The sequence below is a fragment of the Perissodus microlepis genome, chromosome 22, assembly GCF_051167445.1.
Source record: "Perissodus microlepis isolate ML-2025 ecotype Zambia chromosome 22, ASM5116744v1, whole genome shotgun sequence".
Lineage (NCBI taxonomy): Eukaryota > Metazoa > Chordata > Actinopteri > Cichliformes > Cichlidae > Perissodus > Perissodus microlepis.
The window spans coordinates 29,240,551-29,258,514 of record NC_140481.1 but is presented as its reverse complement, the minus strand read 5'-3'; the positions used below and the strand labels follow the sequence as shown (position 1 = coordinate 29,258,514).

At 37.3% G+C, this 17,964-nt stretch overlaps 1 protein-coding gene across 1 annotated transcript; it reads left to right on the top strand.

Moving 5' to 3' along the window:
• The first annotated feature begins 3,019 nt into the window (after positions 1 to 3,019).
• LOC146363452 (CD209 antigen-like protein C) lies at positions 3,020 to 10,728 on the top strand. The gene is made up of 6 exons (XM_084919863.1): positions 3,020 to 3,171; positions 3,397 to 3,492; positions 4,664 to 4,753; positions 9,181 to 9,320; positions 9,542 to 9,657; positions 10,052 to 10,728. The coding sequence occupies exons 1-6, from the start codon at positions 3,060 to 3,062 to the stop codon at positions 10,170 to 10,172; spliced, it is 675 nt and encodes a 224-aa protein (XP_084775989.1). The 5' UTR covers positions 3,020 to 3,059; the 3' UTR covers positions 10,173 to 10,728.
• Positions 10,729 to 17,964: the final 7,236 nt, after the last annotated feature.

Genomic DNA, 17,964 nt, shown 5'->3' with positions numbered 1-17,964 from the left:
AAGTTTTATCTAATCTCTAGTCTAATCTCTTAAAAACATTTAATTATTATACTGTATTCCTAAGGCCCCTTTGATTTCATCTTTATTTGAATATGTTTAAAAATCGTGTGTGATTTAATGCATTACATATACTATAAAGAAAAAAAATATTTTTCTGCCAGCACTGAAGAGAGGCCACAACATTTGGCTACACAAGTTTCATTTTTTAGAACAAACATATGTAAAAGTAGTTTTTAAAGTAGTTTCTAAAGTTCAAATAGTGTGAAAGTGAAGTTTAAATGTTCTGTCATTACCTTTCACCAGATTTCACCAAGACATACAGCTGTTAACTCTGACTGGAAAACTTCATCTTGGGTCCTTTGGCATAATACATATACACTGTGTGATAGTCAATAGACACTCTCTAGTGTCTAAAAGCCACCCTGAGATGAGACCATAACCAAATGTTGTCTGCTGGAGTCATTACTGTATATCATTTTGGTACTATAGATAAATGGAAATAATGTGAGATCAAAATGTTTGAATAATAAATCCAAAATACCTCACTATCAAATGTCCCAGATGAGCCTCAGACTCATCTTACAGTTTTTACTTGTTCATTCTGCATGATATATTGATTAAATATATCATCTGTCTTACTATGTGCTGTACAGTAAGGTTAGAAGTCATGCACACAAAAACTTTGAAGAACTTTCTATGCTGTGGTGACAGTCTAACTTGCTGTTAATATTGGAAGGAAAGGCAGCAGATACACTTTCAAACCCTGTTATGCTTCTATGTGTCTTACAGTTTAATTCATAACACATGATTAAACATTCTTTCATAAAATATTCATACATATTGTAAATAAATTGGATAAATGTGATGTAAAAATAGCCAACCATATTTTACAGTCAAATGTGGTGGAGTTTAAGTACCTTAATTTTCAACTTCTGCTCAGGAACCTCAAGAGAATCCAGTCACAGACTGGAACTGAACTAGTGACCTTCTGCATGTAACGCAAATGTGTAAACCCCAAACTACACCAGAAATTCAGTCTTAAACTCTCTTCACTGACACAATTCCAGCTTTTAAAAGTTATTAAACTGAACTTTTAATCATTTCGAATGTTGTTAGATTCATCTAAATTTGAGTGAACAAAATTCATTGCTGCGTGCAAAAAATGTATTTCAGTGTTTGCTGTTATCCATACACACACACACAATAGCAGCCCCTCTCGCTCAGTTTTTGCATTTGCGCTCGCTCGTAATGTGTTGCTCGCGCTCTCAACATTTCTGCCCGTGCACGCTCAACTCTTTCTGTACAACGTTATATTTGTGCCACAAATCCAGCCAATCACAGACCTGGATGCAAAAAAAATCTGATTGGCTGTCTTGGTCTCCAATCAGCTCGAAATGACAAAATGCAATATCCCAGAATCCATTTCGTCCAAAACTCAAACGAGGCAGTGGCGTAGGAACACAGAGTGGCGGAGTTTGAAATATTACTCTTTCTGGGTCACAAAATAAACTTTTAAGATATTTTCATGTGAGAATGGTGCTGTGTAAACTTCAAATATCTGCTCAATTTATCAAGACATCACATATTTGCATAAGTCCTCTAACGTTTTCGGATATGCCTGGTGATTTACTTAGGCTACCCATGCAGACACAGGGAGAAACATGCAAGAAAGGCCTACTGAGGGGCAACAGTGATAACCAAACAGCACTTTGCTGCTCTTGGTGGTTTCAAAACTAATGCAATTGACGAGAATTTACACTGAAAACATTTAGTTGTGTCAGAAAGTCTCTACTTCTTCAGTGTTCTTACTTCATTGTAGCTGACTCAATAACTCTTTATACAGTGCTTGTGTCAAACATTTAAACTTCCAACAAATGCAAAAATATTTTATCTGGCAAAATTTAGATTCTGTTAAATCTTGAAATGTACAATGAAGTATAAGGTACCTCTACATATTTCTATTTTCACTGCAAGACTATCCTTGCTGGGGCAGGTAAGCATTGCAAAGAAATATGAAATGGTCCTGCATTTCCTGTCCTAACAGGTATGCTATTTATTTAAGCCTGAAGTGGCCATATTTGGATAGAAGTATCCACATGGATACGTACATGTTTTTTTTTTTTTTTTAAAAAAGAAGCTGATAGGTTTGTAGCTTGAACCTATTCGCTGGAACGTTGAAGACAATATAATTACACAGCAAGCAAGACACGAAGTAGGCAAAGTTCTTCATGTTTCTCGTGCACGGGAGAGAACCGGACAAACGCCATTCCTTCGCTTGACCCCAGTTGCTCTCGTCCGCTCCCCCGTAACACTGCTCTTTTATTGAGGTTACATGAATATACATAGCTTCATTAACATATGACGTCTACATACAAACAAAGAGTACCTTGCCTGTGCGTTGTGTGTGTGTGTGTGTGTGTGTGTGTGTGTGTGTGGGGTCAGAGTGTGACCCCATAAATGACTTCCCTAAAACCTGCTGGTCTGGAAGTCCAACAGTTCATCTAAACAAAAGGCACTTAGCCTAAAACAGATATAGCCACGTTTATCCTACCGTAAAACAATAAGAGAAGGTACGACCTCTCCCATGCTCCCAGAGTGCTCTGGAATTAAGGATCAAACCTCTACCAATCTAAAACTAATTATAAAACTCTAAGCATATATAAGTAGATATTTCTAAGCATAAATGACAATAAACAATACAAAACCTAACAAAAGCACTACAGTTGTTTTAAAGCAGACTAGTAAATTTGGGATGATGAAACAAAGAAAAAGGTTTTATGCAGTTTGTAAGGAGAACCAAATGAGGAAGAATGAAAATGGAGAGAGAGACAGAACACAGAGAGGAAAAGATCAGAGAAAGAACATAACAGAAATAATTTGGTGTTGAAGACAGAGTTAGCAGGATGTGGTGAATATCCTGCTATGTTTGCATCATCCCCATTTTAAGGGGAAACACTGCCTGAGTAACATCTTGAAGTTCCTCAATATACTCAGTTTATTGTAGCCCGACACAGAGAAACACACAGGCAGTGCCTCTTGGTCAGACATCTTATCTCAACATGTCTTCAGAACTGGAAACTGCCCCACATTTTAGAGTGAAATACAGCAGTGGGGCCAATGAAAATGGAGAGGCGAAGACGCAGTACCAGGAAGTTAACTTACCACAAGGCGGTACGTAAAAACGAATCTTCAGGATTCGTGTGTTTGTATTTTTTGTTTTAAAACAACTTGGTCTTTAGTGTGACTAGAAGAACACATCATCATCTTGTTTTAGCTCCTATGACTATAACCACATGGTCACCTTATGGTAAATTTGTCATAACAGGCTAATTCAATTTAAAGAAAAAATAATGTTTAAAGTCTGTCAACGCTGCTTCATTAATGGTTTCTTTATAGATGGACAAACACAGAAGAAAAGAAGCTGTTTCAGAGCTTTTAAAGTGTGCCTGGGAGTGCTGTATCTTCTGATTCTCGCTGGAATCACGACACGCTGTGAGGAATTTTATTCCAATAACGGTGGCAGTATTATTTCCACATTAGATATTTTTAAGCAACATTATTTGATGCTGCAAGTCTGCTATTGTTTCCTTCCTCTTCTGACTTCATATTTCCATTTAAAGCAACCACCCTACAGTGTTTCCCCATGTGTGTTACACTGCTTCTGCAATATGACCACTGCTGAGGTTTTTTCTTCTTCTTTAATTGACAATGTAACCAGAGTAGGCGTATCTTCTCTTTATATATCATCATAAACATTGTTTTACAGTCATTTTAATGTTGTAAGCCCACTAAAGAATGCTAAGCTAACCACCTTCCTCATCTGACTCCTGAGACCAGTACCATAAAGCATTATTTGGGCTTAACAATAGAACTTCAAGTTTAGTCTTAAGCTTTAGATCTTACAAAGGTAGATCACTTCTTACTGGGGTACCACTTGGTTTGTTTGTGATTTGAGATCATTATATACTATGCAACTGCTTACTGAGCAATCAGTTCACTGGGAAACAGCGTGACCATGCCTGATCAACATCTACAAGCACTGGTGTGCTGCTAATAGGAGGATCTGTAGGTCTTAGATATATTCAAAATGTTTGCTCTTTGCTTGCTCTCACAGCATTTAGCCTCAGATTGGAGCTGCAGCTGAAGGAATAAGGCTAAAACTAGCAACATCAAACAACATCAGACTGTTATTTAAATGGAAATGCAATTGTAGTTATAGTCAGTTTATCCTGTGATTCATGAAAATCAAATCTGTGAAACTGATATATCTTCTAACTCACCATTATCATTCATACATCTCTTCTTAATACTACACACACTATACTTTTCCTTTTGAGATACAGATGGTCTGTCTGTGGCAGCTGTTTTTTTCTGCTGTTTAATCTGTCCATATTTTCTAAAGTTATAGTTTAATCCTCTATGTTAAATATTCTAATCTGCTGTTAATAGACCTGTCCATGTTTGTTATTAGTCATATACTAATCAATGCTCTTAGTCACTTACATACACATGCAGGTTAAAGGAGAGCGATAACAGTGAATAACAAAATTAGTTTGGAAAAAAAAGTGTGATGCTGATTTTTACAATAAAAATATGGCTGTATTTATAAAGTAGAATATGTAGATGTTTTTTTTAGTTTTTGCTTTGTTTTATTTCTAAGCAGATATTTCAGTCACTTTGGAAAAAGAGCAGCTGCAGAACAAATACAACAAACTGAGCAACAATTACAGCCAACTGCAAACCCAACTTTTAGGTAAGAAAGTTGTGCCTCATGTGCAAATATAGCAGTACTCAGAATTGTATTTTATACTTGTTTTATTAACTATTTTCCTCTTAGGTCATGGAAGTGAATGCATATCAGTTGTAATATACTATTACCAAAAGTGTTCACTGAATTCAGGTGTTTCAATCACTTTCATAGCCACAGGTGTATAAAATCAAACCCCTAGGCATGCAGACTGCTTCTACAAACAGTTTTGAGAGAATGGGTCGCTTTCAGAAGCTCAGTGAATTCCATCGTGGTACCATGTCCAACAAGTCCATTTGAAATTTCCTTGCTACCTAATATTCCAGTCAGCTGTTAGTGGGATTATAACAAAGTGTAAGTGATTAGGAATGACAAACTCAGCCTTGAAGAGGTAGACCACATAAAATCACAGAGCAAGGACAGTAGAGGCACATAGTGCACAGAGGTCACCAACTTTCTGGAGAGGTAATCAATACAGACTTTCAAACTTCATGTTTCCTTTAGATTAGCTCAAGAACAGAGCTTTATGGAATGGTTTTCTATGGCCGAGAACCTGGATCCAAGCATTACATTACTAAGCACAATGCCAAAGATATTTTAGACAATTTTATGCTACCAACTTTGTTGGAACAGCTTAGGGATATCCATTCTTGTTAAAAGATGACAGCACCCAAAGTACATAGAGCAAATTCTCTAAAAACATGGATGAGCAATTTTTGTGTGGAAGAATTTGACTGGCCTGCACAGAGTCCCGACCTCAACCTAAAAGAACGCTGTTGGGGTTATTAAGAGTGGACACTGTGAGCCAAAAAAACAACAACAGACAAACCTCAAACTGTTGTAGCTGCAAAGCGTGGGCCAAAATCATACTAGACCCTGTAGATTAAGAATGGGATATAATTCAAGTCCATATCCATGTGAAGGAAGACAATTGACTACTTTTGGCAGTATAGTGTATTAAAAAAAGACCATTGTAGTATTGTGTTGCAGTTGAAAACCCAAACAGATGGGGAGCAACTGTCAATTTGTTTTGTTTTATACAAAATGCCCTTCCCGACACAACCCCAAAAGGATTTGTGTCTCTTCTGAGAACTGAACGGGGGATCTTTTACTTATTAGGTGAAGATGTAAACCACTATACTATGGAGCACTTTAGTACTTTAGTTCTTTTCCCCCCTTCTTCACAGTTTTTCTTAGTCTTCCTTAAACAACAAGCAGTCTGAGGAGTGTCCAGAAAATTATGTGGGCTTTGTAAATAATTGCACAACTTTCTGTTGAAAACCTGTGATTAGGTGAAATGGTATCCATCCAACATTTGATGGACACGCTCTCATTTCTAGAAATCTTTTAACACACACACCCCTCCACCCCCCAAAAAATATGACTGTACAGCGTTGGGACAAGGAAGCCAGACTGCAGTCTTATATGTGTCTCTGAAGCTTACAACAGCCCTGTTCAAGTATTGACCAAAACATTCATACATATGGTGCTTTTAACACAAAAGTACTGCACGGCGATTTTCTTTTCACATTACTGAATTATTCACAGGAGCTGTGTTACTTGCATATTGTATTTTTTGTGCAATCCCTTCATATTTTTGTAATATAGTGTACTCTTTCTGTGTAAAATCAACCACTCAGCTGCCAGCACACTAATCATGCCATGGCTATGCTGTGTGGCATGTAGCATGTAGGACCAAATTGCAGGACTAAAACACAGGAAGTTAACAGAAAATGGTAGCGTTTTTGCTGGACATAATAATACATCTATACAGGAAACAAAATCAAAAACAAGGAATTCGAAATAAGAAACTTAACCAAAAAGAAAAACAAAACAAGAAACAAAACAAGAAACTCAATTCAGAGATGGTCTTTCCCTTTTCATGTAAATGGCCTCCTTGACTCCGCGCTCAAACCAGTGTTCCTCCCTGTCCAGGATGTGTACATCATCATCCTTGAAAGTGTGTCCATTGGCCTGTAGGTGTAAATAGACTGCAGAGTCCTAGCCCTAGTTTCAGGATACATGACACCTGCCGGCATCCAAATCTGCTTACGTGCATCTTTTGCCCATTTCTCCTCTACTTTTCTCTTCTTTTCTAAACTGAGGACCTGATGGCTTTGACCTTTTCTTGTCCATCTTCCATCTGTAATTTTGCACTCCAGTATCAACACCCAACCCCACAACATAAACTAACAGACTAATAGACCTACACCTTGTATATTGAATTTTTTTTTCTAGGATTTTACACAACCGAGGAGAAACAATGAATATATAATGGGCTTGGATTAACAACATTATGAATGAAATGTGCACTATTTAGAAACAGCATGCCCCCTCTCCTTTCGACAGGTTGTGTTGTAAGACTTCAGCACAGCAGCAAGCAGGCGCACCAAGGGCCCTCGCGCTCACTTTTCTCGTATATGTGTGTGAAAGAATTTAGAAAACACATCGGTCCAAAATTATTATAAGTCTATATCATAATGTCTTCAGTTTTTGTGTTTGTTGTAGGCTGTCAACGTTAACGCGTTAACACCGTCATCATGATTAACGCGACTAAATAATTCTTAACACAATCAACCCATTTGGAGCACAGAATGGACAAACAACAAATGTGTTGACAGAGACATTTCAGGGATTTTGAGTACTTATTTGAGTATTAATTGCATTAAAATTTTTAATTGCGTTAATCGTGATGACAGCGTTAACGTTGACGGCTCTAGTTTGTTGGTTTGTTTTTATTTTGTTTTTGTAAAGGCACGTTTACTCCCCGCAAATGGGCAATTGAAAACAGATTGGTGCCCATGCAATCCCCAAAATGCGCTGGCATGATGTCGGGGCAGCATGGGTGCGAGCAACTTCTTTATTTGGACTCAGCCATGATGCTGCCCCCACCACGATGCTGCCCTGGGCAACCGCCCATGTCGCCAATATCAAAAGCCACTCCTGGAGACAAGGGTGATAATAATAAAAGAACATAATTCCAGAGTCTGAAGCACATATGCTGGGTTTCAGACACAGTACTGTGACAAATCAGTGTGACTGATCAATGTTGCCAGTGCCAACCCTGAGGTCACTAGATTCAAATTTCACATTGCACACCTAAATATCATTTTAACATTTGATTTCATTATTAACACCATGTGTTTTTTTTTTTTTTAATATTGTAAAACATGCTGCAAAACAAACTGAGGTAGACTAACTGTGTTATTTAAAGAAACACTCTGGCATTTTTAAACAGGCTAGTTGTCTGTACTGTGATGGATTTAACTTAAAGAACACTGTGTGACTGGTGCACAGTGGCAGTGGTTTCATGGTCAGAGTCAGGTTACATCGAGTGTAGCAGAGAGTCCATATGAATTTCAGGTGATGATGCTGAGATCAACTGACTAAATTCCACCTTCATACCAACTTTATACTAAATAGAAAAGAGCATAAACAGTGTACTGTCATTGTAGAGGATGGAAATCAGCCAGGACAACTAATGAAACATCTGCTGACATCTGGTTAAATTTGGGTGTGTACATCCATAAAGAGCAGCCTGTACACTAAGAAAATCTACTGGAGCTCTCAATAGAAATTATTATGAGTTATGATTCTTTTCCCCACACTGAACCATTACAACCAGTTTTAGGGATCCTCAAACTTGTGAATCCACTTTAATCCCTGATTGTACAAATTTTCCTGTTTAGAGGCAATCGTTTTAATTTTCTTTCTTTTTCTTCTGATTCAAGGTGAGTATAATTAGAATTTTAAAAAGTTAGACTGAAGTTTGTATTCTTATCTATTGATATTACTTTATCATTATTTTAATATAACACAAGGTTCAGTTAGCTCTGCACAAAAATAGAAATGTCCTCTAAAGAGCTACTTTTTACTTTCTCAGTTTGAACACATTTCAAAGACTGTACTTTTTTACTTTTACTTGAGTAAATAAGTTGAATCAGTAATTCAACTTTTACTGGAGTATTTGTTAACAGTAGTGTTTGTATTTCTACTTAAGTACAGAGTGTCTGTGCTTTTGTCAACTCTTACTAAGCTTAGGACCTGAGGATGGAATAGCTGAGGAACAACAATTTGATAAATAGACTCATGTGTGCAACCAGAGTTTGAAGTCCAACAGTATGTCAGAACTCCAGTCTCAAAACGTTGGCAAAATGTGTATTTTCCAGACCAAAGGAATGACAAGCTTTCATAATTTTTCTGAGCTTCTATGACTTTCTCTTTGTCTACAGAGCGTGCTGTGGCTTTTTTGTCCTCATAGAAGCTCTATTGAGACGAGTGCACTTTTACAGTCTGGTGTTTTTTTCACTTAATAATGTCATTACGATTCACCAAGTCTTCGTGTTTACAAGCCTGCACATGTCACAACACACACAAGCAATAGAAGGATAAAAACGTGAATTCTGTTTTTGTATCATGTGTCTGACTTTAAGTGAAGTGTCCTGTCGATTGGGCCAAATTTGGAATGAGCTGTTACTTTAAATCCACTGAGAGGAAAATTTGGCATGAGAGCAAGGCAGACTGTCAGTCCAGAGGAGCCAATCTGGTGATCATAAACAACAAAGAGGAACAGGTGGGTGTGTTTGTTTGATGCAACTGCCAGAGGTTCTGTGTTTTTGACCATCTGTCCATCTACTGTCTATTGATCTATCTATTCTATAAAGGACAAGAGAAGTGAACTGAAATGTTTCATCTCATTTAGTTTTTCTTTCAGACAAATTCACAACATGATATTACTACAACAGAAGTACTGAATTATGACTGGCCGAAATATTTATGTCTGTTTTCAATTAGGAATTTATTGAACTGAATATGAGAGGAGACTCCTGGATTGGTCTGACAGCCGGTTACAAAAGTAAAACTGGGGAACATGAATGGGAATGGGTGGATGGATCCCCGCTGACAGAGGCGTGAGACATTTTCCTTTAAATTAAAACCAAAACCAAAAAGTTATTATTTAATACCTCCATGTGTTGGAAGACAGAATGGCAATACATTACATCAGCAACCGAATATATGACCCACATTTAAAACCGATGTCTGTAAACAGCTGAGAAAATATTTTCAAAGAGCAGAGAGTCAGCTCTGCCTTCTTTTTATTCTAAGTTTTTAGAGCATGAAGATTTAATATTCATAAAAAACTTGAAAACTGTTAATGTACATGATGATACTCAGAGAAAAGTCTAAAGCAGGTCAATTGCGACAGAAATCTGGAAAATGCTTATAGAGAGTCATATTTATATAAATGTGACAATTGACATGATTTTAGTCTAGTTTAATATAATATTTTTTTTTATCCAACAGGTTTTGGGCGCCAGGCCAGCAGGATCCTGATCATGGTTTTTCTGCAGTATGCTGTGAAATTAAGGGAAAATGGACACAATCACAATCTTCTGTATCCAAGACCTGGATCTGTGAGAAATGATTTTTGACTGATGACATAAGGAAAATTAAAATTTCTGAATAATCCAAGTAGTTCTCCAACTTCAATTAGACATCATTAGTGTTAAATTTCATAAAGGTTTGTCATCTGTTACTCATGTTTTTGTTCTACTGTGAGCAACTTCCTGTCTTTACCACAATGGATCATTTTAATGTTCATATTTTTGACTTGGTATTCTAATATTTTATTGTTTGCTTAGGTTATTGATCATTGGTTTTGGACAGAAGTTTTTTTCTAAGGATGCAGGAAAGATTATCGCTGATTAATATGTATTTTAAGAATTCAAAACATTAAAAACAGTTACAACTGTTTTGAATTCTTAAAATCAGTTTTTCATTAAATTTTAATGAGAAACAGATTATATGCACATAATAAAATGTTTACAGAATATGCAACAGAGAAAAATAAAATATAAAATATAAATGTAAACTGTAAAATCAATTGTTTATTTTCTTAATGGAACAATGGCAAACACACACCACACACACATATATATGACTGATTTCCTCGTAATAATAATATTATCTCTGCTCGTCTAAGAAGCTTGGAAAGAAAAGCGTCTGGACTTCTTTAAGTTGCTCGAAGACGTTTCACCTCTCATCCGAGAAGCTTCTTCAGTTCTAAGGTCAAATGGTGGAGAGTCCCTTTGTCCCTCTTTGGGGGGATACTCCCACTGGGTTTAAATCTGGGACCATTTGACCTTAGATCTGAAGAAGCTTCTTGGATGAGAGGTGAAACGTCTTCGAGCAACTTAAAGAAGTCCAGACTCTTTTCTTTCCAAGCTCCTTAGACTACAATGACATGGATGACTGAGAACCTTCACAGACATTATCTCTGCTCAACTAGGGATCATTGGGTACAAGTACTATATGTGAGCCTAGAATACTCTTGTCTACAAATTAGATGTCTATGAGAAAATTGTCCTTCCCTCCCTTTAGACATGTTGTCCATAAAAACCTTTCAGAAATGTATGGTGAGATGACAGTTTTAACGCTTACTGAATCCAACATTATGATCTTTTTTCTTTAACTATGGTCCCATTAGAATGAAAAAGGTCCATAAAGAGAGATATGTGTCGAAGCACATTTGCCCTGTTTCCGTCTGTCTGATTAATTTCAAAAGCCTAATAATGATGGTTATTAATCTCTGTCTCTTCCACATTGTGTCTTTTGTCCGGTCTTGCTCCTCTCACCCCGAACTGGTCATAACAGTTTGTCCTTTGCCAAAGTGCTTGCTCAAAGGGGATCATATGATTATTTTTTTGTTTTCTCTGTATTATTGTAAGGTCTTTGCCTTAAAATATAAAATGCCTTGAGATGGCTGTTGTTTTTTATTGGCACTAAATAAATAAAATTCAACTGATTTGAAAAAAAAAGTACTGAATTTGATTCGACTGGCCTAATATGCACCGCTTTGACCACGAAGAGGATTTCAACACACAAAATTAATTGTATGTGACTGTAGCTCCTGACACTAAAGAGTCACTCCAGGAGTTCACAGTAGCTGAAATGCAGAGGGGCAGAATTCAGGAGTCTGGCTGCCTTTCAAGCATGAATGAATTCACTGAGTCCTTTTAATCTCACAGGCTGGAGGAGAACACCATCAAATCATTTTAAAGATTTAATTTAATTGAGAAAGTTTTCTGCAAAAAAAGTAAATTATATAAATGTACCGCTGTACTTTGTTGTTTTTATGATAACATCTGTTGTCAACATATCTGTGACATACTTGAAGAGAATATTCAACTGAGAAATGACAATGACTCAAGGACTTTGAGCTGCTCTCCAGCAAGTTGTATTCTGAACCCAATGGAGTGGATGCAGAACTCAATAACAGATGAGCCACAGAATTCAGAATGGAAATTAACAGGTCATCAGAGTCAGCATCAATTGTTTTATTAACATTTTCAGTCTTAATTTTCTTGTATTCCTTTTTGATTTCTTCAAAAGTTAAAATATTCAGTTTGATGGAACATTACCAACAAGCCCTTAAGTTATCTAAAGACCTTAATTAAATATTGCTATTACTTTTTCCAAATATGTACTTTAGAATAATTGAAAATGATTATTTGATAAATGACTGTAAATATGTGGCAAATATGTGCATTAATGTTAATATTTGTACAGAGAAATTAAGAAAAAAAAACATTCAGCTGTAAAATATTCCTTTTATCATCAAAAAAGTCAACCTGATAAAAAAACAAAAACAGCAGGTTTAATCAGTGTGCATATATCAGCAGATACTTTAGCTCAAATAGCATTAAAGGCAACAATAAACAATAAAAACATTTCAGTCTTTTTTCATAAAGGTGAACACAATTCAAACAATGTGTATTTATGCCTTCTTTAGCTTATTTTTCTTAATACGAGCTAAAGTTTAGAATATGAAATATAGAAATACTTTCTTCAATTTTCCTTATTTATAAGCTCTTACTTGCAAAGTGCTTCACAGAGCAACAAACTACAACAAATCAATGACACAAAACCATAATAAATGAAAAAAAAAGTCTTATAAAAACAGATTTATGAAATACTACTGATGGAGACACTCTGACCTCAGTAAGACTGTTCCAGAGTTTGGCAGCTTCAGTCATCTCTGTTTACAAGCTGAAAATTCTAAATAATGAGAAGACCTCTAATCCCAAAAGGGCCTGACTGTGTTTTGAGGTTTTTCCTTTTATTTTGACACAATCAGTTTGTAACTCGTGGCACTTTGCAGTGTACACTCCTCTGGCTCCGGTGCTCTTCTCCAGCAGCAGCTTCCTCTCTCTTGCCTGGCTGCTACTGAAATAGGGAAGGCATGATTAGAAGATGCTCGCAGGTACACCACACCCTGAACCTGCCACTCCACTCCTCCACTCCAGCCGAGCCACCAACCACACCCCGCAACAAGCTCTTTTCACAGAATGCTTTAAAAATACGTTTAAAAATCCACGTGTAGTGTAGATAGGCTGCTGTCTTTGTTTATGTGGTCTATGGATTCAGTCTCGAGAATTCAAATATGTTGCCAGAAAAGTCCAGAACACAATGTTAGTCCCACTGCCTCTGTTCGGTGGTGTTGAGCCAAACAGATTTTAACGTGTGTTTGAACGAGCTGAGCTGAAAGAAAGATGCTTTAATCACAGCAGTCACACATGTGTCCACTGTACCATCTGGGAACTCTTCTTGTTTAGCACTCGTAATAACACAAACACTCAATCCTCCTTCTCTTGTGCTGTTTTGTAGCAGTGTAAACACCTGAGACTGTCACCTATCTGTCTGTCCTGCACTCTCTCTCTTTTTCTTTCTCTCTGATTGTGTAATAAAAGTATGAATATGTATTTATAAGTTACACTTGTGTTTGAATCCTGCAGCTTATCACACATTTGATTTCCATGTGTGACAACTGCAAGTGTCCAGAGTGAGGACAGACTGAGGGACCCACTGCTGCACATCATCTGTGAGGCTTTGCACCTCTGATGATCCACCAGGACAAACTCAGCAGTGTGTGAGGAAGAGGAGGAGAAAGAGCCAGCAGCAGCTGGCAGATGGAGAGAATAGACAGACTGTTCCCTGTTTGTGAAGGACTGCTAGAAAAGTTTAAAATAACTAATTGTCTGTCCTGAATCAGTCTTATTAGGTAATGTTCAAATAATTTTATCATTCCAGTGTTTTCAGTGTGGGAGAAAGTACTCAGGGCCTTCAAGTTACACACTATGAAAGGCAGCAACAAGTTTAATGTTCAGAAACCTAAAGTATGTATCAGCAGCAGAATGGACCTAAAAATAATTGTTTGTTTCAGTTCTATGAAGCTTTGAGTATTTTGGATTAGTAGCACTGCTGTGTTTGTTGCATCATATTGCTGTAATTGTTTATATGCTTTATATATTCTGAGGTAAGTTGATCTATAGTGTTACATCATATTCTATAAGGATGTTATGTGTTTGGATACTTTCTGCCCAGTTTGACCCATTTAGCAGAAGTCAGCCTGTTTAAGGCTCTGATATCTGTTCTGTATGACTTAAAGCAGTTATGACGTGGTCTGATTTTCTCACCCAATAAAGGAATACTTAATATATCAGTCTACTCTTCATTCTATCAGAAACAGTTATCACAGCTCGTACATTTTCTTTTTATACATATATGTAAGCATTGAGCCAAATTTAGTAATGCCAACATACTGAAGGAACAACATTTGTCTCATATATAATACATCTATATATACACTGTCAAAGATACTTGTCTATGAGTGAAGATTTAAGGTGATAGGACATATAAATAACTGCAACTTGAATCTTTACTGAAGCTCAGTATTTGACACAGAGTTCACTCACATGAATTTCACTCACATGTGCTGTACCAGTGTACCTGCACATGTGATGTGACAATAGAAACGATTTGATTTGAGAGTTCAAACTCACTGCTGTAATAACTAATAATGATTAATATAATAACTATAATATTGGCCATATCATATTAACACTGACTTTAGTCTCATGAACAATATTAACTAATTGTTATTTACTAGCTAATCTTAAATTACTGTTCAGTACAGAAATGAAGCCCAACAATCATGTTTTACAGTCCTGTGGTCTCAGCCTCAGATACTTATTAAATCACACAAAGCTCGTGTAGAAACAAACAAACAAATGAACGAAATATGTTCTCCTTCATTTCTGTCAACCACACGTTTCCAGCTATCGTGGTTGCTAGGCAACCTGGGCAGCGCGATGGAGGCTAGACTGTCCCATTTCACAAGCTTCGCACTTCCGGCCTTATCGGTCTTTGAGTACGCGGCCCTTGAGGACCGCTGAGGCTGCGTACTTTAAGGCTGCAGACCCTGAATTGGGATACAACCTATGTTTCTCTGGTGAAATTCAGTATGGTTCCGACAACAGTTTTATGTCAATGGACAATCCTTAATGTGTGTGTGTGTGTGTGTGTGTGTGAGTGTGTGGTGGTGGTGGTGGTGGTGGGGGGGGGTCAGAGGATGTGTTCGCCCAGGGCGCCAAACAGGCTAGGACCACCACTGATCATGGGGATCAAAGAATCGGGTTAAATAACCCTCATATGTGCCAGTCTAGAACCAGGTTTATTTTTTTTATTTTTCATTTTAAATTAGATTGCCAGTCATCTCTGTATATTAAAGAGAAAATGAATGAATGTTGATCTTTTTGGATGGCTATTAGAATACACAGGAAATATTATAACCTGTGTTATAACCTATTTGAAGAGTTTCAGTCAGGTTTCAGAGCTCATCACAGCACAGAAACAGCTTTAGTGAAGGTTACAAATGATCTTCTTATGGCCTCTGACAGTGGACTCATCTCTGTGCTTGTCCTGCTAGACCTCAGTGCAGCGTTCGATACTGTTGACCATAATATCCTATTAGAGCGATTAGAACATGCTGTAGGTATTACAGGTACTGCACTGCAGTGGTTTGTATCATATCTATCTAATAGACTCCAATTTGTGCATGTAAATGGAGAGTCCTCTTCACACACTGAGGTTAATTATGGAGTTCCACAGGGTTCAGTGCTAGGACCAATTCTGTTTACATTATACATGCTTCCCTTAGGCAGCATCATTAGAAGACATAGCATACATTTTCACTGCTATGCAGATGACACCCAGCTCTATCTGTCCATGAAGCCAGATAACACACACCAATTAGTTAAACTGCAGGAATGTCTTAAAGACATAAAGACCTGGATGGCCGCTAACTTTCTGCTTCTTAATTCAGATAAAACTGAGGTTATTGTACTCGGCCCTGAAAATCTTAGAAATATGGTATCTAACCAGATTCATACTCTGGATGGCATTACCTTGGCCTCCAGTAACGCTGTGAGGAACCTTGGAGTCATTTTTGACCAGGACATGTCCTTCAATGCACATATTAAACAAATATGTAAGACTGCTTTCTTCCATTTGCGCAACATCTCTAAAATTAGAAATATCCTGTCTCAGAGTGACGCTGAAAAACTAGTTTATGCATTTATTACTTCCAGGCTGGACTACTGTAATTCATTATTATCAGGATATCCAAAAAACTCACTGAAAAGCCTTCAGCTAATCCAAAATGCTGCAGCAAGAGTACTGACAGGGACTAGAAAGAGAGAGCATATTTCACCTGTTTTGGCTTCCCTTCATTGGCTTCCTGTTAAGTCCAGAATTGAATTCAAAATCCTGCTCCTCACATACAAGGTCTTAAATAATCAGGCCCCATCTTATCTTAATGACTTTGTAGTACCATATCACCCTATTAGAGCACTTCGCTCTCGCTCTGCAGGCCTACTTGTTGTTCCTAGAGTATTTAAAAGTAGAATGGGAGGCAGAGCCTTCAGTTTTCAGGCCCCTCTTCTGTGGAACCAGCTTCCAGTTTGGATTCGGGAGACAGAAACTATCTCTACTTTTAAGATTAGGCTTAAAACTTTCCTTTTTGCTAAAGCATATAGTTAGGGCTGGACCAGGTGACCCTGAATCCTCCCTTAGTTATGCTGCAATAGACGTAGGCTGCCGGGGGATTCCCAAGATGCATTGAGTTTTTCCTTTCCAGTCACCTTTCTCACTCACTATGTATTAATAGACCTCTCTGCATTGAATCATATCTGTTATTAACCTCTGTCTCTCTTCCACAGCATGTCTTTTATCCTGTCTTCCTTCTCTCACCCCAACCGGTCGCAGCAGATGGCCGCCCCTCCCTGAGCCTGGTTCTGCCGGAGGTTTCTTCCTGTTAAAAGGGAGTTTTTCCTTCCCACTGTCGCCAAAGTGCTTGCTCATAGGGGGTCATATGATTGTTGGGTTTTTCTCTGTATCTATGAAGCGCCTTGAGGCGACTTTTGTTGTGATTTGGCGCTATATAAATAAAATTGAATTGAATTGAATTGAATTGAATTGAGGCACTTTCATGTTCATTAGTTCATTGCAAAACCTGTTAACTTGTGTTGATGGGACAGCTAATTTGTATCTTTTCTTTCTATATGGTATGTAGTATACATATGCTAGCCCAAGCAGTTTCATGTCCTTGTACTCCCTGCTGCTTCATTTCTATAAAGAATAGAATCGACTAGTCAGTTCAGTTTCCTTCAGTTACATACCCCAAGAAAGATGCACTAATATAATAATGCAGTAAAACATAGAGCTTGAAAACAGCATTTTCCAAAAGCGTCACTGTTCAGTCTGTAACATGGCCAATGTCTTCTTAAACTGAAAGTAAGTTTTTATTTTTAAATTAAGCTCCTTTAAATATTTTCATAAATTTTGATTCACATTTACTAGAGGAGCATCTGGTGAAGAGAAATTTTTCTTTTTAAGATGTGAAAAAATGAGGGACAATCTCATGGGACCCACCTGGTGAAGTGTTTTCTCTACTGTACTTGAGATTTTATTCTGAGTTCTTTAACCTTTGACACTTGTATCGTTGCATTCATAATAAGGAACAGTGTTTTGTTTCCTAAGAGAGAAAGTCAATATTGAAACCTACATATTTATTTCAGTTTGAGATTGAATCACTGAGTGCATGTAGAATCATTATATTGTAGAACTGATGAACTGAATGAGCAGCCCACGGAATGGTTGCTGTGATTGTATATATGTAATGCTGTTGCTTTAACGTTTTAATGTTGATGCTGTGTACAGGAGAAGGTGGCTGATACTGTGGATTTGGGTTCATGTGCGTACATGAGATATAAACAATTAAATATTGCCTTCGAGGAATATGCAACAGTCACACAGAGATGAATGCTACTTGGTGCAATGTTTGTATTGTAAAGATTAAATAACAAATTATTCAAGAC

What these genes read in the sequence shown, in the direction of transcription:
- LOC146363452 (XM_084919863.1), top strand. Translation starts at nt 3,060, where the DNA reads ATGTCTTCAGAACTGGAAACTGCCCCACATTTTAGAGTGAAATACAGC. An exon ending in CGCTGGAATCACGACACGCT is followed by an intron (nt 3,493 to 4,663) that starts GTGAGGAATTTT and finishes ATTTCTAAGCAG; the next exon opens with ATATTTCAGTCACTTTGGAA. An exon ending in GGATCCCCGCTGACAGAGGC is followed by an intron (nt 9,658 to 10,051) that starts GTGAGACATTTT and finishes TTTATCCAACAG; the next exon opens with GTTTTGGGCGCCAGGCCAGC.